This window comes from Coffea arabica, chromosome 10c (assembly GCF_036785885.1).
Source record: "Coffea arabica cultivar ET-39 chromosome 10c, Coffea Arabica ET-39 HiFi, whole genome shotgun sequence".
Classification (NCBI taxonomy): Eukaryota; Viridiplantae; Streptophyta; class Magnoliopsida; order Gentianales; family Rubiaceae; genus Coffea; species Coffea arabica.
Window position 1 is genome coordinate 54128920 of NC_092329.1, and position 24398 is coordinate 54153317.

Below are 24398 nucleotides of genomic sequence, written 5' to 3' on the forward strand. Positions count from 1 at the left end.
TTAGGATTATGGTTAAAATTTAGTTACCCATTATATATTTTAAAAACTAATGTAATGGAATATATTTAGGTTTTATGGTTAAAATTTAGTTCAGTAAGATTAATTTAAAAACTAATGTAATGGAATATATTTAGAATTATGGTTAAATTTTAGTTTACTCAGATTGTTTAAAAATATAATAAAATGGATTATTTTTCAGATTATACTTAAATGAATAGAGATGTAATTAGTTTACTCGTTACTTGTAATAATGATAACCAATTATACATGCAATATAAACAACCAATTATAATTGCAATTATAATTCTCTGAACAACAAAAGCCACCCACTTTAACAACTTGTTTCTTCTTGTTATCGTGTTGATGTCACGTGGTAAACGGTGGACAGGAAGGGTAATTATATATATGATACAGCATGTGAAATAAATAAGTAGCAGTACAAAAAGAAAGTCCATAAGGTCAAAAATCCAATCCATTTAAAGAGAAACAACCTTCATATAAGGCTGATAAATAAAGCGAGAGAAGGGAACGCCTTGCTCCAACAACAGGACCGGGACTTTTTACAAGAATAGTTTATGGCATGTGGTTATTGAAACTTTTCTTCCACAAATTTTTAGAACTGAAAGCATTAAAGGGAACCCATTTGTAAGGGGACTTATCAGTCAGCAAGGTTGCGACTGACACATTTTCTAATTGTCGGCTGCTACCGTGCACAGTCAGCACGGTAGCGGCTGACTTCTTAAAAAAAAAAAAATTGCAGCTGTAGTGATTAGAAAAAGTTATTTCCTGCCATGTCCGGTCAGCACGGTAGGTATATAGTTTAGCATATACCCCTTGTCAGACGTACATTTGATCGACTTTCTTTTTTTTGGGTATATTGACAGGTGCCGAACCTGTGCAATAATAAATACCTACTCGAGAAAAATACAGATTTTGTATATAGCGGTGAGTAGGGTCGAATCCACAGGGACTGGGGATAATTCGTTTCTTCTAGAGTCCAAAGTATGGGGAGTTCTTGGATTAAATGCTAACTAAATAAATTAACTGCAGAAAATAATTAATTAAAAGAAATAACTAAGAGAAACTCTAGCCAAGGGTACACTTCAGAAATGGTTCATGCACTGATCATTGATTCACAGATAATTCCACATTTATTAATAGACCAGTTATAGTTGTCATGCACGCGATAAACAATCAACCTTTCCTTAATTTCTCGATAGTTAAGGTACGACCGTTAACTATTTCTCTAACCCAAAAACAACCCTAGGTACGACCGTAGGATTTAATTTCTAGATTGCATTAATAATTAGAAAGGCCAATCCTAACTAACAAACACGCTACGAGGGTTTGTTTAAGTTAGATCGTATGCTCCCCTGACATAAACCCAATTACGCCAGTTGCTACTGAGATAAAGATAACGAACAATTACGGATTCAATTATCCCTATTTAGCAAAATAGCCTATGTGAATAATTAAATATTGCGCATCTATTCAATCACTCACACGAGCTATAGCAATTAAAAGCAGGAAACATATAAATACCAATAAATTAAGGAAGCAATTAAAATAAATTAGATCTCACAGTAATTGTTGAACCAAATCTTCAGTTGTCCCCTTGACTTGAATTAAGAGGTTAGTTCTCCATTAATGGAGAACAACCATGCGAAAGAGCTAAGAAAAGAAAACTAAAACTATGCTAAAAACCTAAACTAAAAAAACTATTCCATCCTCAACCTTCTGCACGTTTCTCCCTTTTTAAAGCCAAAAGAAAGTCTAATGCTTTCCCCCTTTTCCGTGGTCCCCTCACGAATTGAGAGTTAAAGTCCAAGAAGGAAACTCTTCCACAAGGTGGGGCCCATCCGAATTGCTTCTTGATTTTAAGCCTCTATACGTTCCTGATGACTAAGGCTTCTTATCTCGCTGGTCCCACCAAAATTGAGAGTCCAAATGCTCCAAAGAAGGTCCTGCGCCATTCCTTGTATCATGTTTACTCTTGGTAGGACTCCTAGTCAGCAAAAAGGTAAATGGAAATCCGGTCCTTCTTAGCAATGTGGGCCAAGTCTGTGGAGTATTTAGAAGTCTCCATATTCTCCAAAAAGTACCTTCTTTTTGTAGTTTTCTGCTCTATTCCCTGAAATTGAGTCCAATACCAAATATAAGTAAATATTAATAATTAAAACAATATTTTGCAAGGATAAAGGGAAAAATTAGCAATAAAATAACCAACAATTAACACCCTATCATATATTCTGAGAAATTAGCCTCATGATTGCAAAAAGATAATGCATTGACAAAGTTAAAATCAAATACCCTTCAAAATAAATTAGTTGATGATTAGCCTAACTAGGCAGGGATTATTAGTTAATTAAGGTATTCTATTTAATTCAGAAATTTATATTTCATCTTTTTTTAAATATAAAACTAGAGCCTAACCTATTAAAGGTCATGCATCATAAGAGAGATATGGAGCTTAAAAGGTACATCTCTCATGTTGTAATAATAGCCAGTTTATGGTTTTTTTGTCTGACAAAATGACAGGTTGTCGATGCCTGTGCAATAGTAATAATGAAAATTCTAGTTACCAACAAAAGCAGTTTCGAGTCAATTTTAGTACTGGAGCAGGGACTCTAGATGTGCAATGGGTTACTAGATTCATCCTAGTTTTAAAAAATTTGCTTAATCCGATATACTAGAATTTATTCACGAGAACTTGTTAATTTATATACATGGCAAATAGGATCGAATCTATAAGGATTGGAAGTAATTCGTTTCTACTAAAGTTCAAGTTAACAATGAAGGGATTTTAGAAAAATTAACAATAAGCTATTCTAAAGTACCAGATCTTGGTACTTTCGTCGTCGTCGTCGCTTAGTCTCTCAAAAGAAAACTGGTGAAGTTGACTAAGCCTGTGAACAAAACTGGACCTGTGAACATCAAGTCTTGAAGTACGAGTTCAGTTGACTAAGCACCAGATCTACCCTAAACTTCACTTCATAACTAAGCGACGACGAAAGTACTACTCTACAATTTAATCGTTTTCTTTTAACTGTACAGCAATTCGTATTTAGTGGTCATTTTTCAGATCTGAATTTTCATAATTTAGCTTTTCCCTCCTTAAACCAATTTACCCTAGCGTCATTGATCCCTTGCGAATTGATTAGGTTATAATTCCGTTTCTTCTCCGCCTCCCTTCCTAACCAACACAAGGTTTTGGCGTATATTTTGAATTGGTCGTTTGTGCTGTTATTGTTAATACCTGGAACATCTATTTTGAAGTTGAAATACTGGTCCTGCGGATTTATTTACTATTTGTATTTGTAGCCCTGGGTTAGTTCTTCACTACATTAATTTCGATGACATCGGTTAATTTTGGCTCAGATCTGCTTTAGCCTTGGGAATTTGTTTGAACCTTGCCTGAGTATAGCAGTCAATGAAATGCAACGTTGTAATTTCGATTCTTTAATTTGTAGTGGATTACTCTCCATTCATGGGGATCGAGAAGGGTGCTGTTCTGCAGGAAGTGGGGGTCTTTAATGATCCTCAATTGGATCCTAGGAGATGTTCCAAGTCCAGTTTTCAGCCTACCCTGTTACTTGATATTTGACCTGCTGATATTCGACCCGCACATCTAGTTAAAGGTTAATTTTCACTTTAATTATGAAGTTTATGATGTTATGTGCAGGTTTCTAAACGATAGGGGGGTAAAGCGTCTTTTCGCAAAACCATAATGGTTCCTTGTATTTTACCCTATTTCAAATGAGTATGCAATTTTGTGCTATCAAACTCTCTTAAGTTCTCAAAGGACGGCATTATTGGTTGGCGGACTAGTGCCTTGTTTGGCAAGCCACTTTCTACCAAAAAATTTCTATTTTTCATGAACATATTTTTCAATCACATTTTTATCTTACATATATCAAATCATGACAGCACACTTTTCTACAAAAAAAAAAAAAAATCCTAAAAAATTGCAATCCAAACAAGATCTCGTGAGATTACAGTGATAGATGAATAATGATTTTGTTTCTTTTTCTTTTTAAATCAATGGCGGAAAATAGTGGTGAACAAATCTAGCATGTGATTTGATGCCATATGTGATTTAATCACTAATGATAAACAAAAAATTCTAGTATTTTCTTTAATATTCGGACGGGTATTAGATTAATTAAACAATTTAGTAGATGTGGGGCAATGGTGAAATTATATTATTTTCTCTCTTCTAATATTACTTTTTAGTTATTTGTTGGACCTAGGTGTTACAAAGTAATAAATCTCAAAGGAGGTTAGCGTAAGTTTTAAAAGGTAGAGGAATGCTAGTGAAATAATCAAAAACATCAGGGGAGATTTCTGAAATTATCCCATTAATTTGTACCACTCAATTATAAGCACGTTGCCCGTGCGGCTGTGCAGAATGTCAAGTCCGGCCGTCCTTGGGTGTGGTTTGTTGTGCATCATATTATCAATTTCCTCCTTAATTCCGATAAAGAAAGACATTATTTATTTTACATAACTTGTCACAAATGTTGTACGAGGAGACTGTGCAGAACTCCATTCCCCATCTAGCATCCTTTCCTTCCTTCAATATTGGTCGTCATAAAACAAACCAGCAAAAAAATGGAAGAAAAAATCGTCATCAAAGCACTTCGGACGAACCAAATTAGAAGAAATAATGACGAATTTTTTATCCCAAGAGACAATTAAGTGATTTTGGATTTGATTTTAGGTTGATAATGACACGTGTGGTTATTCTTTTATTACTACATTTCTAGTGAACCTAAGCAACCCAAGGAAGGTTAAGGGTGAGCTGGCCAAAACAATATATGGTGCACATTTAAATATGTATAGATTCTTGGCTTCTTTGTTTTTTTTCTTCTTGGAGAATCTTGGTGGGGCAAACAATATATGGCTTCTTTGTTTTTTTCTTCTTGGCGAATCTGGGTACTGCCGTTGCCCCTAATTATTGATTCTTTCCTTTCTGTCTGTTGCTCTCGATGTTTGGGCAAGGGTCGCAGACTCGCATGTGGTATGTGAATCACGTAAATGCAGGGATGTGAGGTACCACCTCCCCAAGTTCACGAAAATGCAACAAGACCACTGGCTATAAAATAAAGCCTTGAAATTGGTACTTGTTCAAGGGTAATTCCAAAATATTTGTCCACTATTAAATAGTTAATTATCATGATTGCGAAAAGATAATGCATTGTCAAAGTTAAAATAAAATACCCTTCAAAATAAATCAGTTGATGATTAGCCCAGCTAGGCAGGGATTATCAGTTAATTAAGGTATTCTGTTTAAAATAAAAAATTTAAATTTCATTTTTTTTAAGATAATCGATAGTGATTTTTCACTTATTCTTTAATAATTCGAATCCATGACTCATCGACTACAGATAAAAAAAAGGTTTGAATCTCATCATTAAATATGTAGGGACATGATCTTTTTTGAAGCTGCTGTATTTATTTTTTACGCAATTAATAATTATTGGATCTTAAGAAAATAAAAAAAAACTAAAACATGATATTTATGTAAGAAAAATAGCAATATAATAAAAAGTGGAACAGAGAGTGGCATAAGATGTGAGACAGAAGATACGTTGCGCACTTGTAGGCTAATAGTCAAGAACCTCTCTATAATATAATGTTTCCATGGGGTAGGTGTAAATTCATTTGAGATCCTCGGTGACATATTTTCTATGCCAACCCAATGCCACCAATAATGTTGTGCCAAGTGTCATGTTATTATTTATATTTTAATTTTCTAATAATTTAATTTGGCTTGATTTAACACAAGGGTAAATAATAACATGACACTTGGTACAATACTATTGGTGGCATTGGGTTGGCATAGAAAACATGTCACCGAGGATCTCAAGTGGTGTAAATTAGGCCGAAGAGCACACTAGAATACTTAGACAAATAACTGCTAAATTCCCATCTAGCTCATACTTTCTTCCTCTAGCAACTTCATTCACAAATCTAACTATGGATCTGATCCAATATTTGGTGGCAATTCCAGTGGTTTTGGCTTTATTCCTGTCCTACATACAATGGAAACCAAGGTCACAAATTTCCGATGAAAAGAGAAAATCACCCCCGGAACCAGAAGGTGCCTGGCCAGTCATAGGCCACCTCCTTCAAATGAATCCCAAAATTCATGTAGCAGAGACCTTAGCAGCCATGGCTGATAAGAATGGCCCTGTCTTCAGCATTCGGCTTGGAATGTTGCCAGTTCTGGTGGTGAACAACTGGGAATCAGTCAAAGAATGCTTCACTACAAATGATAAGACCTTTGCCTCGCGGCCACCTTCAAGTTTCGCCAAATATCTTTGCTACGACTATGCAGCATTTGGTATTGCACCTTATGGTCCATACTGGCGCGACGTGCGGAAGATGGTTTTGCGGGAACTGCTTTCGACTCAAAGGCTTGAGAAGCTGAAGCAGGTCCGAATATCTGAGGTGCAAACTAGCATCAAAGAAATATTCTTGAATATTAGTGAGGTCAACAAGCACGGTAATGAAATAAAAGCTCCAGCTAGAGTGGATCTTGGTGATGTGTTTGAGAAATTAACTTTGAATATTGTCCTGAGGAAAATTGCTGGGGGCAGATACACTGACAGCGACGTTGGCAAAGAAAGAGATGCTGAATTCAGAAGAGTTCTTAAGGAATTTGAAGCTTTTGCAAGGATACTCGTTGTCTCGGACATTATTCCCTTCCGATTCTTGAAATGGCTCGATCCTCAAGGGAATATCAAGTCGATGAAGCGTTTGGCTAAAGAGCTTGACAAGTATATGCAGATTTGGGTGGATGAACATAAGGAGGGAAGGATGAAAAATAGTGGCGATGGTGATGATGAGCTAGACTTCATAGATGTGTTGCTTTCAACAATTAAAGACGAGTCCATCTGCGGGTTCTCCAAGGAGGTTGTGATAAAGTCCACAATATTGGTAAGCCACTCTTGTACATGCATCTTTTGGACTGTAAACAGTACCATTTATGGAAATTATTTTGCAAACAATACCATATTATTTTGCAAACATTTATGGACTGTAAACAGTGCCATATTAAAATCTGGAACATAATTCAGTGTTTGACAATTAAAATTGAACTGGCTCCCTCCCTAAAAGTTACTATTCCCTTAGTCTCCTTTTTATCGTGTTGGCTAGCTAGTGTCACATCTAATTGCTTGCGAATGACAGCAACTACATCCCAAGAAATCCTAACCTTTAATTGACATCAATATATGCAAATTGTATGGAGGGTCATTTCAAATAAGAATGGTTTGAAATAAACGCAATATTGATTTCCAGAAACCATTATTCTTTTTCTTTTCTAGAAGGTGTACATCCAATAGTAGTAGGAGTTGGGTTTCATGGAGCAAAACCTAAAATCTTATATTGCCATAAATTGTCCACCCTAGTTTCTTTCTTGTTGAACTTCTCCCTTTTCTGATATTCTAAGCTCCACAACCAATTAGGACAAGTTAAAAAAAAAATCAAAACTCAAACCTCTTCAGCTAATCTATTCTTAGTGTAGAACTAATCTTTGCCAGAAATTTCTATTTGTTACTTTTCATTATTATTATTATTATTATTTTGCTTGCAGGTGCTTATTGTAGCAGGAACTAGTACCACATCAAGGGCGTTGAGCTGGGTTATCTCCCTACTACTGAACCATAGGCACGTTTTGCAAAAAGCCCAGGAAGAGATTGACTCTTTTGTTGGCAAAGAGAGATGGGTAGAAGAATCTGATATCAAGAATTTAATCTACCTACAGGCCATTGTCAAAGAGACAATGCGACTACATCCACCAGCACCTGTACCTATGCCACGCCAAGCCGACGAAGACTGTAACGTAGCTGGCTACTTCATTCCTAAAGGCACCCAATTATATGTCAACGTATGGAAAATTCAGCGCGACCCAAGAATATGGCCGGAGCCTGAAAAATTTTTTCCAGAGAGATTCTTGAGTGGTGACCATGCTGGCGCGCAGCTTGATTTCTCCAGTCAAAACTTTGAGTTGAACCCTTTTGGTAATGGCCGACGAATTTGTCCAGGAATGTCTTTTGCATTGCAGGTGATGCACTTGACGCTGGCTCGGCTACTCCAGGCTTTCGACATCTCCAGGGTTTCAGATTTGCCAGTAGATACGGCCGGATATGAAGGTAAAGCCCCTCCATTGGAGGCACTGATGATGCCCCGCCTGCCAAATCTTGATCTTTATGGATAGTGGACAATAGATTCCTTGGATGGTGGAAGTTGAGTCTACACCTGTGACATCAGGGCAAAGTTGCTGCACTGTTTCAATTTTAGTACGCTCATTGACTGAGAATAATTATGACGTACTATAGCCTATAGGTGGTTAAATTTGATAAAAGATGGGGACTCAATAGTGTTGTATTGCCATTATAATATTTTTATGTATTGAGAAGCTGCTCTTTTATTTCGCGTACATTCTTTCCAATAAAGTTGCACACTAGCTTTTAATATGTATATATACACACACACACACTCTCCAAAAACGATCATTCAGACTGAGTCATCATGTGATGATCGAATTAACATTTGATATGGAAACTATTACTCCCTAATGAATGTAACAGGCTATTTTCAGTGTATCCCACACACAAGACCAATTTGCTATAATGTGATGTTATTGGATCTTAAGAAAACGAAAAAAAACTAAAACGTAATGTTTACGTAGGAGAAATAGCAATATAATAAAAAAATGGGACAGAGAGTGGCACAACATATGAGACCGAAGATCCGTTGCGATATCAGGAGGAGAGATCTGGATGACAACACCTTGTCGAGCTGCCCACTTGCACCATAGATAAACTAATAACTAGAAAGTAGAAACCTCCCCAAGATTTCTGCAAAACTAATTACACTGAGGAACAACCAGATTCTGTCCAAATCAAAGGTCAATTAGCCGATTCTGTAACGTTCCATTTTTCTGGTCTGTAACTCTTTAAATTACCGTTCCTTTTAACAGTGAAGAAATGGAACATTACAAAAACAAGGAAATACGAAAGCATCTGCCCTACGGCACCACAATCAACTTATAGTCGGACTGGACATGAATTTTGATGGAAAAACTGCATAAACACCATCTATATAGTATTGTCCTAATCGTACATTTTTAAAGCTTTAAAGCAACTGTTCCTTCTGCCCAATATATTTGGTTGCCATCAAACTAAGACAGCAGAACCTTGAAAAGTACCAGAGCTGACCAAGGCTAGATAGCCAAAATAAAAGGATATGCATGCATGGTAACAAAGACAACAACTTTCCAAGATTCAATCTTATGTTTTGTGTAGGATTTTTAAAAAAAAAAAAATTCGTTTACTCCATAAATTTGTACATATATGAGGCAACATCACCAAAATTTTAATCACACAAGCGGGATGATATCTTTACTAGAGATACATATATAGTAGCCAGCAGTATTATTTTTCAATAGCTATTCATTAAAAAAGATGAATGCTACACAATAATAGACATAGTAAATGCAGTAATATTCTTAACCTTTGAGGCTTTTATTGATCTTAATATTTTCCCTTTCCGCCGTGTCCAATAAGGCATGAAGAGATGGAAGAAACTAAGTATACAGATCCTTTCGAAGCCGAGGTTCAAGGATCAATTTTATTGGAACCTTTGGATGAGTCGTGAATCCATAGACTTCATCCATACAAACATCTTCGGGCTTCGTACCATCAGGCAACTTCAAGTTGAATCCATGCAATAAATTGGACAACATTGATCTAACAGCCTTCAATCCAAGAGCATAACCAGCGCATCTCCTTCGACTGGAGCCGAAAGCCAACGGCTCAAAATTTTGTCCCTTTATGTCAATATCCTTCTCCAGAAACCTCTCCGGCAAGAATTCTTCTGGAGAATCCCAATAATTTGGATCCCTTCCAATGCTCCAGGCATTGACCAGAACAGTTGTGCCTTTGTAGACATTGTAGCCGGCAACCTTGCAATCCTCCATAGCAAAACGCGGAGCAAGCAATGTACACAATGGATAACACCTGAATGTCTCCTTTATAACTGCTTCAAGAAAAGGCAGTTTTGGGAAATCATCCTCTTCTACCCATCTATCTCTCCCTACAACTCTATCCAGCTCTTCTGTTACCTTCTCAGTAAGGTGTGGATGTTTGACCAATGCCGTTACCACAAATTCAACTGTGGTAGTTGAGGTGTCTGTACCACCGAGTAGCAGGTCCTGAAACCAATAAATGTAGAGCAAATCTCATTCTTTTAATGCTAAAGCAGGATTGTTTGATTATTATTGGAGCAAATGTTTTGGCACAAAACGTTGCTAGTATGTTCTACTATTGGCCTATAAGAGAACGTTGTCGTTTTAAACTACTATTTTGCTCTTGAATAGGCATTTTATATAGTGGCCATCACCCCGAAATTGTGAGCTAGACAATTTCTTGATTCTTAACTGACTTTGAATCTTGGGCCCCTGACAGGATCATAATGCAATATAATGGGAAAATAAATCAACTATGTTGACAAAGAGAGTAGATGAATGAGCAAAAGACACTGTACTGATGGATTTTTTGCAAAAATGAAAAGAAAAAAACCCAAGAAAATTGTTCATTACTGATAAAAATGCCATATTGTAATCCATACCTGTATTAAACCCTTCACAGATTCTCTACTGAGCTTAACCTCAAGGTTAGGATCCTCAGCCAAATTCAATAAAATGTCCACCATATCTCGAGGGACAAAATCTTTCTCTGCCTTTGTTCTGGCCTTATGATCCTCAAGCACAAAGTTGAAGAACTTCTCATAATCTTTGTCCACCTCCTTCATTTGCTTCACATAACCTCGTAAGTCAAAAACATTGTGCCAGGGTACCCAGTCCCCAATGTTTACTACACCATTAAGGACAAACCACTTGTCCAGCATCGCTGTCAATTCTTCAAACGTTGCTATCGCCGAATCATCGTTGGATTCCTTGGTACTAATGTACGTCTTCCCCAAAACAGTTCTTGTTATAATTGTGAGCGTATATCGAAACAGATGCTCCCTCAAGACAATTGTTTTACCAGAGAGGGCATGAAAGCGCGACATCAGGGCACGCCTTTCCTCAATGCGAATACACTCGTACGAGGCAAGACGGTTTGGGCTAAGCAACTCGGTGAGATAAATTTTCTTACCTTGTCTCCGGTTGGTGCCCATGTAACATCGGAATAATTGTAAATAATGCATTTTCCAGCTGCATTTGCTGGCCTGGAGGAGAAGTTATAGTCATGATTTTTCAAGAATTCTTTTGCTGCTTCAGGAGTCGATGCTACAATAAGAGGCTTGCCACCAAACCATAACAGCATTATTCCTCCATATTTGTGGTATAGAGAGTGAAAAGATCGATGTGGTTGGGAGTCAACAAGGTGTAAGTTGCCAATAATTGGCCATGGTTTTGGCCCCGGCCGATAGTTCTTTTTGGGACGTTTGGTACTTGTGATTCTTGAGAGCAATACTGCTGCAGCTAACCATGCTAGGAAGGGCATCAGTAGCCAAGAGATCTCCATGGATGAGTCGGAATTAATTGGCTAGATGGACATGAAAGCACAAAAAAGAACGGAATTCTTCACTTCTGATCTGATTTTATTTGGGTAATTGCAATATATAGCCTTTCCAGTCGTGGTATATCTTCAACAACTACCATATCTTTAATCAATAGTTACTAAATATTATATGCTGATTAGTTAGAACGTCTCCTTGCAGAAGAAAGCTCTATAACTTTTAGCTATTAGGGAATACAGCTCTCCCATCGGTCCTAATTTTCAAAGGCCAAGATTTGGTCGGTACGGTTGAAAAAGAAAATTAGAAAAGAGATAAAGGTATGGGTTTCATATTAGTTCTGAACCTGGGTTCGATTTTCAAGATGAACACTACTAGTTTTTTCCCTCTCAAAGTGGTAAGCATTATGCACATATAATAGACTACGAATGATTACAAAACCTGTACACAATTCAACAATGATTGATTGCAGTGACAACCATTCCTTGTCGCAGTTACATAGCGGACAGGCATGCAACTCTACGCTCCGACTGCATTGGCTCTGGTTCTTGTCGCAATAGGACTTTTAAAAGAAAAAATATTCTCGATGATGAATCATAATTTCTAAGCAGGCTCATATAATTTCCATTTTATATGAATAGGAATTTTATAAATTATTAAAATCTTAATTAGTAACTATTACTTCTTATCTGTTCATAATCGATATGGATCTAAAAAAGAATAAAATAAAATTTAAAATAAATTATTGAATATTATAGAGCACAATGATTATACTCGAATTAAACTCGATTAAACTCGAATTATCTCTCGATTAAACTCGAATTATCATCTAGTATTAGATAATAAATAGTTTTAGATAGTTAAATTAGTTATTTTTTCATTTTTGAATTCTAATTACATTTGTCTTTTTTTACTGTGTAGCCACAGCCTCGTTTGATTAATGGAAGAAGAATTTCCCTTTGGCCTAATATATCAAATTCTTGTAATTATTTCTGTGAATCTATGTTCGTTTATCAATTTGGATCCATCAGACAAACCCTAAACAATCCAAAACTCTAGAAAGATAATTATTGCTTGGCGAGAATTATGCTGCCAAGAGCCAACCCAGAATGACAAGCAAATAGAAGAATCTTGAACCTTTGTCTTCTAAAAACCTAGGCTTTCTTTTACTTTTTATTTCCTCTCCACAACTTAATGACGACTATTGTTGGCAGTGACTGCTCACCAACACAAATTTTTTTTTTAGGCGAAATGTAAACTTTTAAATATAGAGTAGGAAATAGTGACAAGCAAAAGGCTCTCCACTTACAACGCCAAAGGAAAAAAAATTCTCACTACTTTTTCTCCTCTTCTCAAAGCCTCCCTCTTAGTGTCATGATTTTCGTTTTATTTTATTTTTTTAATAAAATCTCTCCTAAAATTTCTTAATAAGAGTTTTATATTTTTCTAGGGATTCCTAATGAGAATTTCCATTCTTCTAGAGATTCATATGGAGATTTTTTTATTTTTTGTTGTTAGATATGAATTTATTTCAGATCTGATTGTTAGATTTTGAATCTATTTCGACATATCTCATCATCATTATTAGAGTTTAAAGTTGTTTACTAGTAGATCTAACAATTGTAACATGCATAAAAGAAAACTACAGTGATTTATCATGACAATTTTAAGATTTCTTATATATTTTTAGATTTTTTTCATGATGTTCAGATCTATCGCATTTGTTAAATTACAAATCTGTAATTTTTAATACATATTTAACATGTCATTGGGATAATAAAAGCTGCTTTTATCAGAAAAAAAAAACTTAATCATAACTACAACTATAAAATTATTATCAACTATAAAAGCTGCTAACATCATGTGTTTTAATTGACTATCGAAGATTGTACTGGTGGTTAATTTATAAGAACTGTTATAAGTGAAATATCTTTATAAAGGCATATCCTTATTCATGACAATAATTGGAACCAAATTCATTCAAATTTTTTCTTATCAAAATAAGAAAATGTAGTCCATTCGTTCCATTATATTAGTTATGATTTGTATTTTTGTACCTACGGTCTACCAAATTATATGTCATATGATGTAAAAATGAAAATAAAATCTACCCTTCATACATATAGAACGAAAAAAATAAAAAATGTGTTTCACTGTTTAACAGAATTTAAATTCACATTGAAGGGAAATAATGGAAAACAAATTTTGCTTTTTGTCAAACATCAATTTTCTTAATAGCATGCAAAGTTTGACTATGATAGATGAGAGAATACTAAAAGAATCTATTTCTATAATATTAGGAACACTATAGGGCCCCTTCACCTAGGCATGGCCACGGTTCCGGTTCCAGAACCGTCGGTTCTGGTTCTTCAAAGAGGTAGAACCAGAACCGCACCATATAAGATGGTTCTGGTTCTGGTTCCAGAACCGCCGGTTCTGGTTCTTCAAAGAGGTAGATTAGAACCGCATAATTCTGATTTCGGTTCCTTATGGTTCTGGTTCTGGTTCCGTATGGTTGTATACAATTTTATTTAATTCTTTATCCTTACCAATTTTAATACGAATATAACAATATATTTAAAATTTCAAATAGAATGTACAAAAATAAATACAAAATAAAGATCATATTTTAATTTTATTATTATTCTACAAAGTAAGAAGTAATAAATAGATAATACAAATTTTATGAAAAGTACATTATATTGTCAAATTAAAAAATACATTACACTATCAAATGGTTATCATATGTTGACTTGTTTGAGTTGGACAATCATCAATGTTGAAGATTTCATTTGAAAAAATATTGCAAAATATTTTTTTTTTCCTTGCTTGATTTTGAAGATGAGCTACTACCATCAAAACTTGCCATTTTTTGATAGCAAATAAGCAAAAAAAAATTGTAAGTAATAATTTAATACTTACAAATTATAATGATAGATATTAGATGAAAATAAATAATTAAATAATTAGTAAAATATATATAAAGTCCATAAAATTTAAACTTTCTTAAAACCTATTAAACACAACTAATTTTTTTGAATTATCTCACTACTTTTATTAATTATTTTTAACGGTTCTGGAACCGGCGGTTCTGGTTCTGGTTCTATTTTTTTAGAGAACCAGAACCGAAACCTTTATCCAAGGTTCTGCCACGGTTCTAGTTCCATGGTTCTTGTTCCGGTTCTGGTCTGGTTCCAAACAGTTCGGTTCCGATCCGGTTCCCGGTTCCAAATGGAACCATGGTCATGCCTACATTCACCTTGTCTTCCATACTATCAAACATTGCATTTCCAACAAAAAAAATTAATATTAACCTTTAGTCCATTGATTGTAGCATGACTTCATTGATCTCAAAAGGGTTCCTATCCTTTTAATTTCAGCTTATAGAGATATTGTGAGGACTCGTATTTTATTTATTTATTTTATCAATTTATTCACTTATTTATTGGTTTACCCTAAAATAGTTATTTTTATAATTAATCATCCAAGTATTAGTTAGTTATACGATCATTACAAGAATTTCTTAGAAATTTCACTTCATCGTGCACAAGTTGGAAGTTCGCGTTTTCGCGCACATGATTAATTGAGGGACTTTAGAAAATTATTGTTGGACTATTAAGAGTGAATAATAATAGTGTTAAAGGAAGTGCATTAGAGGTTTAGTGCACAAATGAGACAAATCCGAGAGGAAATAGGCACGAAACGCGCGTGTACGCGCACTATTAAGAGTTGACTTTTGTGCCAAAATTTGAACTACAACTACCAAGCTTCCATGAGAAGCTTCCCTCATCAGATTTCACTCTCTCTCTCCTTACCCTTGCTGGCCGAAAACTCCAAGGAGGAAGAAGAACCAAACCCTTTATCATATCACCTCATTTTCTTGCACCTTTTCACTCCAAATTCACTACACAAACTCACAACAATTTGGAGACTCACTTGGACTAGGAAGAGAGCATCATTTCCACGGTTTTCTTGGAGTGGCCTAAATTTCTGAGTTTCATCAACCAAGAGGTAGTAACTCATCCAACCTTTGAAACTTGATTCTAGTGAGTTAGATTTCACTTGGAAGCTTGTAACTTCATGTGGGTATCTTTATTTTGTTGGAAATCATTTGAGTGGGCTCTATGAAATCCCACAATGGACATGTTGGACTGATATGATGATTATGACTGTTATTTATGTTGATTAAGTGTTAAACTAGCGGATATAAGTTGAAAAAGTGGAAAAAAAAAAAATCAAAGGAAAGCTTGCATGAGAAAGGGCCGAATTCTACCTTGTTTTTGCAGAGTATTTGGTGCAATTTTTTTGGGACCAAATGACCTTGATTTTAATGTAGATATGTTGTATAGGTTGTGTGGAAAGTTTTCACCAAAAATCACTTGATTTGGTTGGGTGAAAGTTGCATTTTCGAAAATCCTTCAAAGCTGGAAAACGGGTAATAGGGGTTACCTGGCAGCGAACTTTGAATGATCATAACTCCTTGCTCCGATGTCAAAATTCGGTGCCGTTTGTGGCATTTGAAACTATACACTTCCAATTCTAACGGTATAAAATTCATCCCCTGATTCGACTTGAGTGAGCCATACCTGTTCTGTTTTGTTGCAATGTTGGAGAGTCAGTGATGTACTGGGACTTGTTGCTTGAATTTGAGTTAGCTATGAACTGAATTTCGAAATGTTTTCTTCTGATGAATTGTAGCCTGTTGAATTTAGTTTCCAACGCCACCAATCATGCCCAATTCGAAGTTGAATTGACTAAGTTATGGCCAAATTACTGAACTGCATCAGTGATAGAAAACTCTAGTTTTGGCTAGCCGAATGGCTTAGCTCGAATTTGGTCTTGTTATTTTGAAACTTTTGGTGTCAATCACCTACCAAATGTATGTTGGATGTTTATTAGACATTTTCTTCATAAATGAACCATTTTTGAGATGATTTCATTGGCCAAAGGTTCGAAAAAAAAAGGAAAATGGAAGCAAAAGGCAGAATTGCCTTGGAAATTCCTGGAACTTTAGTGGTCCTGTTAACTGACTTCCCGTATGAATTTTTGCATGAACTTTGACAGAGGAGTAACCCTTATATGGTAGTATAATCATACCAAATTTGGTGCCATTCAAAGTCCATTTCGATGCCCAACTGAAGTCCCAAAATTTATGTTTCAAATCTGAAAAATTACCCAATGGTCTTCATTTTGAACCAACTTTGAGCTGCTATATCTTGGCGCTCAAAACTCCGATTCTTGTTCTGTTTGTTGTGTTTTAAACTTTGATTGTAACTATAATTGAGTTTCAAATTTTAGAGGCTAGTTCACATTCTGTGAATTTTTCCGAATTTTCAAAGTTTACCAAAAATCAACCCCGAATCTGTCTTGGAAGTACAAGTCAGTAGCCTTAAGCCGAAATTTGAGTGTCTTCCACTTAGAATCATGGAAAAGTGTCTTCTAGGAACTTTTAGTACTTTGAAAGTAGTTTCCAACGGTACCAAGTTTCCAATTTTGGACCTACAGAGAGGGAGATATGATTTTTCAAAAAATGCACCTCAAATTTGAAATTTCTGAACTTAAAGGAAATTGAGTTTTTAGAACTCTCCATTTTCCTTCGATATTGGTTGACCGTTTTACACTTGATTTCAAAGATGAAAATTAGTTTGTCCTTGTATTATTAAACCCCACTTTTAAGCCTCGATTTACGAGTAATTAAGGCTCATTTTCATGATATTTTCTTAGATTGTACAAGAGTACAAGAGTACAATCTTCCTTGATAATTAGGGGTCTTAAACGATAGTGTGTGATAGATAATTATTGTTTACTCAGGCATTCAAGGAGACCTTCGAGAGGACCTCACAACGGACGCTTAAACACTTGAATTGAGTACCACTCTCTCATTTTGACTAGGTGAGTGTCAAGTGTGTGAAAACGTGTTACGTGTTTAATTATTATTGGAAATTGAGTATTTTGAAAATGCTGAGTCGAGTGTGTACTTTACTTCACTCGTTCTCATTAAAGTGAAGTGTACTTGAATTGCTTGACATGAAATACTTGAAGTGAATATTTACGTGAAGTATACTTGAATTACTTGAAGTGACTTGTTAAGTGAATTAAGTGAAGTGTTTCAATGATTAATTATGCTATGGCTGCATAAGTCGGTTGAAGTGAATCTTCTTGACTCCTAGTGATACTAGTGGGGGACACCCAAATCTCATCGGTCGACCTTGCAACTCATGCCGGCATGGGCACGGTCGAAAAGCTTGATGAGCCATGAGAAACGTGTATAAGCTTAATCTAATGGAGAGATCTTGCTTGGCATACTCGAGTAGTATTACCTTAAATAAAAGACAGGCGGGCCCAGTACAGGGGTATGTACTGGTGATCGGGGAACGAGTAAGTGAAGTTCTACGGATTATAACCTACCCGATTGACGAAGTGTTAACTCGTGGGGGTTCTTGATCGTGCAAGTAAAAAATAGCTCCTGAGAGCTCTTATATCCTTGAATTGTTTCTGTTTACTTTTCTCGCCCAAATTGTTATTTACTTGAATATTACTGTTTATTCGTTAAATAGGATTGTTACTTGGACAACGTGCTTGCATGTGTGTTTCTTGGCCTCGCTGAGTATTGGCTCATTCCATTAGTTTGTTTTCCTTAACAGGTAGATTGGAAGATTATGAAAAGCCAACTAGGTTATGTTTTTTATGGGAATCTTGATTGTAATTATTTAGTTGACTTTTAATGGTTGTATTTTGGGACTTGATGTATCTTTTGAGAACCTGATTAAAGATTTGGATATTCGGTTAAGGAAGCGACTTTTCTTTATTTAGACTTGTATTAATTTGGTATGTATCATTAAGTTTGAATTGAATTGACTTGAGTCCTGGCGAGAGTTGGGCAGGTGTCCCGCGGATACCCTTGGGTTCGCCCTTGGGAGAAGTGGAGGCGTCACAGATATGGTCAAGATGAATCGTCTTAGCTACTTTCTTTACTGTAGGAAGAAAAAAGAACATGTTATTTCGAACGAGAATGTTAAAGGAACTTCCAATAGAACTTCAGTCTTAAATAATTAAGGGGCACAGCAGAATATTAAATTGGACTTTCATTCTTGGATTTTCCAGGAATTTGTAAAAAAAAAAATCTCAATTTTTTTAGCCAAAGGAGTATTGAGTGTGGAGCTTGAGCCAGAAAAGGGTTTAACTTTAAAAATCAAATCAAAACTTTGATGACTAAATGTATAATTCAAAAAAAAAATCAATAGCAAAGTACAATGTAAATCAAACGAATATAATGAACACAACATCCACCAACATGAGCAGTTGGAAAAGATTTAAGAAGAAATGGTTGGATGCAGAAGCACCAATACATTTTAATTTGTTCGACCAGACAATTATTTGATCAATAGAATTAATGAAAAGAACATCTTTGCTTCTGATCCTCTTCCACCTGTAGAAGCATTTTCTTTTGAGAAAGCAACTAGCTAGTTATAAAGATGGCTAGGCAATCGAGGTCCAAGATTCAAAGCTATTGGAATTGGAACCTTTGGATGAGTTGTGAACCCATAAATTTCTTCCATGCAAACATCCCCTGGCTTCATATCACCAGGCAGTTTCAAGTTGAATCCATGCAACAAGTTGGCCAACATTGATCTAACGGCCTTCAATCCAAGAGGATAGCCAATACATCTCCTCCGGCCAGAGCCAAAAGCCAATAGCGCGAAATTTTGTCCTTTTCAAATCAATGTCCCTGTCGAGGAACCTCTCCGGCAAGAATTCTTCGGGCGATCGAATCCCACTGGTTTGGATCCTTTCCAGTGGTCCATGTATTTATCAGAACAGTTGGACCTTGCAATCTTAAGTAGCATAACGGGGTGCAAGTATGGTGCACAAGGGATATAACCTGAATGTCTCCTTTATAATTGCATCCAGAAATGGGAGTTTTGCAAAATCATCCTCTTCCACCTATAACTCTATCTTTCCCTATAACTCTATCAAGCTCTTCGGTTGCCTTCTTGATTAGATGTGGTTGCTTAACAAGTGCGGTGATTGCCCATTCTACTGTGGCAGCTGAGGGTTCTGTGCCACCGAGTAAGAGGTCCTGGAATTATACCGTAAAGAGTGATATAATTAAATAAAAAGTAAAAAAAAATGCAAGGAAATTGTGGCATAGAAGAATAATTTGAGCCATGTTTTAGATGTTTGTCCAGGATAAAAAATTGGTTTGGATTTGTTGGTTTCAGTCTAATTTTTTGGGGCACCTTTTTTTAAGAGTAATTAGCGAGTCTATTAGCTTACAAACTCAGAAATTACCAGTCATCATTACCTGCTAATGCTAATTTTGGAAAATACTAGGATTATACATTGGTTAAATTCCACTTCGGATTCTTAAACTACAAACGCATTCTACTTTAGTCCTTAAAACTTTATTTTTAGATATTTTACCCCTAAAATATTTAATTCATCCCACTTTAGTCATTAAATTTCAGTTTTGGACACTTTACCTCCTAAAGCACAAAGCAGATGACGCTTTAATTCTTAAATTTTAAGCATCATCTGTCTACTATTCTGCTACTTTTGACAATTCTCCGAAATGATTTCATACTTTAGAGGGGTAAAATGTCCAAAACCAAAATTTAAGGTCCAAAATGGATGAATGAATTTCATACTTCAGCGGGTAAATTTTATTAAACTAAAGTGAAAACATGTCTATAGTTTAAAGATCCAAAGTGAAAATTCAGCCATTATACATTTGAGACATGAAAATCCTATGGCTTGGCCGCACATTTTAAATAGATTTATCACCAAAAAAAAAAAAAAAAAAAAGACTTGATCTACTGCTAGTTCAATAGAGTGAATTGGCTAACCATGATTTTAGAATGTAAAGCAAAACATTCAGGCTAACCTCAAGATTAGGATCCTCAGCCAGCTTCAAAGGGATTTCCAACATGTCCTTGGGGACAAAATCAAAAACTTTTGATCCTCTGTCTTCATATTTTTCTCATGATCGTCGAGCACGAAATTGAGAAAGTTTACACCTTCATTTGCTTTACAACCCTGCAAATCAGATACATTAATCCATGGTATCACATCCCCGATGTTAGTCACTCCATCAAGCACAAACCACCTATCTAGAATATCTTTTAGAATTCTTCAAACGTAATGACTATCACTAAAATAGTTTCTGCCCAAAACCATTCTGGTTATGGTTGAGAGGGTAAAACGGTACGAATGGTCGCTTAAAACAAGCGGCTTTCCCGAGAGACAATGAAGGCGTGATATTAAAGCACGCCTTTCATCAATACAGACGTAGCTGGAATGTATAAAAAACTTTTGATCGGTGGGGCTATATATTATATGGTAAGGAAACGCAATAATTGAACAATAATTATGTCAAGTGAATATATATATATATATATTCAATCAAATTGTGATTTAATAGAAAATACCACATTTGTTATAACACGTCTCTATTTCATATTGTCAATGACGTTTGGATCTAACTGTGGAAAAAATCTTTATAAGGTGAATCATGTTTAAAGGTTGCCAGTTCATCTTAAGAGAGACTGAAAGTTTTGGTCTCCATTATATGACCAACACACGCTTAAGTGATCCCCAAAGTGTTGACCTTTGTAAGTATGGTTCGTAATGTTTCAAATTGTGTGCTAATTAAGGACAATTGAGGAAAAATGAAATAGGTGAGGTCAAAATTAAATTACCGTCATTCAAATTTTACCCTAATCAGCATTTTTGGTCTGTAATATTTTGAATTTTTTATTAGTATGATATCTTAGGTGGTGTTTGGTTCGCACATCGGAATCGGAATCGGAATCGGATATCTTGGGTTTGGAATGAGGTCATTCATTTCAATACATTTGTTTGGTTCAAGTACCTGGAATGTGTATCATTATTATAAACTACAACATAAATGATAGTTATTGGCTCTTTGTAAATGGGATATAAGAAATTTTCACTAATTAAATATATTAGTATAAATGTATTAGTAAATTTAGTCTAACTGATTAAAAATTTCTAATAGTAAACATGTATAATTATTAGTATAACTGATAATATTAATTATATTACATAAATTAATATACATTATATAATACATATAACTAATAATATTGTTATTATAAGTTTGTAACTAATTAAACTCAATATTATATATATAATTAAATATAAATATAGAAATATTATAATAGAAATATATAATTATAATTATATAATATATACAAATATTAATTATATAAATATAATATATATTACATATTAAATATAGTTATTATTATATGTTATTATATTTAAAATAATAATAATAATTATAATTATATAACTTATTAATATTACATACATGTATATATTATAATTATATGCACTATAATATACGTTTATAAATATACATATATATTATAAATATATTATTATATAATATTAATAAATTTATAATATATATTATATAAGTATAATTATATTTAACTAAATAATTATAACTAAAAAAAGAAAAAAAAAACCAAATAATTATAATTATATAATATAATAATATCATTATTATAATTTTGTAAATAATTAAATTAAATATTATGTATATAATTAATTATAATTTTATGAATGTTATAATATAAATATATAATTATAACTATATAATATATAAATATTAATTGTACTAATATTTTATATAAATATAATTCATATTAATTAGATATAGTTATTATTATATATTATTATATTAAAATAATAAATATAATTATATAATTATATAATTTGTTAATATTGTATACATGTATTTATTATAATTATATGCACATATAATATACATTTATAAATATACATATATATTATAAATATATTATATATAATATTAAGAAATTTATAATATATATTATATAAATATAATTATATTTAACTAAATAATTATCATATATTTATATAATATACTAATATTATAATAAAATATATAATTATAATAAAATTTTATAATTATAATATATTATATATGTATATATTATAATATAAATATAAATATTTAATATATATAAATATTAATTATACTAAATATTATGTAATTATAAGATTTTGGAATCACACTTGGGTTTTAGACAAAAACCACCCTTTTACTAAGGAATGGAGGGATACCAAATTTTTAGAAATCATTCCAAAATTTCAATTCGCATACCAGTGAACCAAACACCAATTATGGAGTTTATTCCAATCCTTCATTCTGATACCCTTTTACCAAACGCCCCCTGAGTTTTCATATAGTGACATTAAAGGTTTTAGAACGAAATAAGTTGCTGATTAAATCAAAATCGCATTACATGTAAACTAGAAATTTGAACAACAAAAATCTTGGAAAAGCTAATTAAATTTCTCTTTTCTCCATTTATTTTTTTATCTTTATGTTCTTTTCTTCTTATATTTCCATCATTCATTAAATAATAAAATTGAAAATCACAAAAAAGAAATTTGCCTGAAAAAGAAGTTTTATCATTTCTTTCATGAATAAAATTTCCTTAGTTCTTTCTCTTAAACATTTTTATTCTTTAAATAAAATAAAAAAATTACTAAAAGAAAATAGAATATTTTTGGCAAAGTGGTTTTTCTGTTTCTCGCTCTAATAAAAATTTGTAGTACTTTTTCTTAAATTTCTTTTCCACCTTTTATTTCCTTTCTCACTAAAAGTAAAAGTTACTAAAAAAGACATTTTCACCAAAAATTTTATTCATATCTTTATTAAATATAATTTTATATTTTCCTTAAATTTCATTTATTCTTTAGATTAAAGTAAAAACTATTAAAAAAGCAATTTTCATTAAAAAAATTTTAAATTTCTTCCAAGAACAAAATCAACTTCCTTAGTCTTTTTTAAATTTCTTTCTCTTCTTTTATTTCTTTTTATTCTTCATATAAAAAAATAAAAACTACTAAGAGAGAAATTTACATGAGAAAGAAGGTTTTTCATTTCTCGCATGAGCAAAACTTCTATTGTTTTTTCTTTAAATTTCATTTTCTTCTTTTATTTCTTTTTATTCTTTATTTAAATAAAAACTGGAAACTACTAAAAAAAGAAATTCTCATGGAAAAGTTTTTTTTTTATTTCTTCATTGAAAAAACTTTAATTATCTTTTCAAGTTTTCTACACACACATGTAATGCAATTTTGATTTAATTCACATAGCGTTTCATCCTAAAGGCTTTAATTTCACAATTTGAACTTGAAGGACTACGTTTATTGAAACGTCAATCATTCTGGATAAAAAAAAATATAGAGTTTGACTAATGCCAAATTGAATTTGGCTGTTAGCTATTCTAATTTTTTTTTGTCAATTATCCAAACTTTGCATAAAATTTAAAACATTTTGAATTTACCACATTTGCAAAGGCCAAAACTTTGAGAATTACTTTGGGCATAAATCCAAGAATGCAAACTAAAACTCCAATTTTTTCTAATCTCAAAAGAGACCTCACTAACACAAAATTATAGTCAGAAGTTTCAAACTAAGGAAAACTAAAGTGTTTTAAACTGCCTTCAAAACAGACAAGGAGAACTACCAAACTAAAGAGTTAATTGAAAAGATTAGTTCATGGTTTTATTGGGTTTCTGCATTGAGGAAAGAATCTGAGTTTATGCACATATTTGACCCATTTAAGTATTTAAAAACCTGGGATAAAGAACAAGAACCAGAGGTGGATCTACACATAATTCCGTTGGGTTAGACCGCTTAATTAATTATTGGTCGTGTATATCTCCAGAAATCCTACCAATTACTTGACAAGGAAAGTTACAATTGTAAAGTTCGAAAGTACGTATAATCACAAATGATTTAATAAGTTGGCATTCGAAAAGGAATTGATGCGGAAAAACGTGTCCCTTTGTTTGGATAGTGA

At 33.5% G+C, this 24398-nt stretch overlaps 1 protein-coding gene and 1 pseudogene across 1 annotated transcript; one reads left to right on the forward strand and one right to left on the reverse strand.

The window, feature by feature from the left end:
* The first annotated feature begins 5913 nt into the window (after positions 1 to 5913).
* LOC113711958 (cytochrome P450 CYP82D47-like) lies at positions 5914 to 8446 on the forward strand. Its single transcript, XM_027235210.2, has 2 exons — positions 5914 to 6942; positions 7601 to 8446. Exons 1-2 carry the CDS (start codon positions 5980 to 5982, stop codon positions 8222 to 8224), a joined length of 1587 nt encoding a protein of 528 aa, XP_027091011.2. The 5' UTR covers positions 5914 to 5979; the 3' UTR covers positions 8225 to 8446.
* A 1149-nt stretch (positions 8447 to 9595) lies between these two features.
* Positions 9596 to 11540, reverse strand: LOC140016011 (trimethyltridecatetraene synthase-like; annotated as a pseudogene).
* Between the last annotated feature and the right edge of the window lie 12858 nt (positions 11541 to 24398).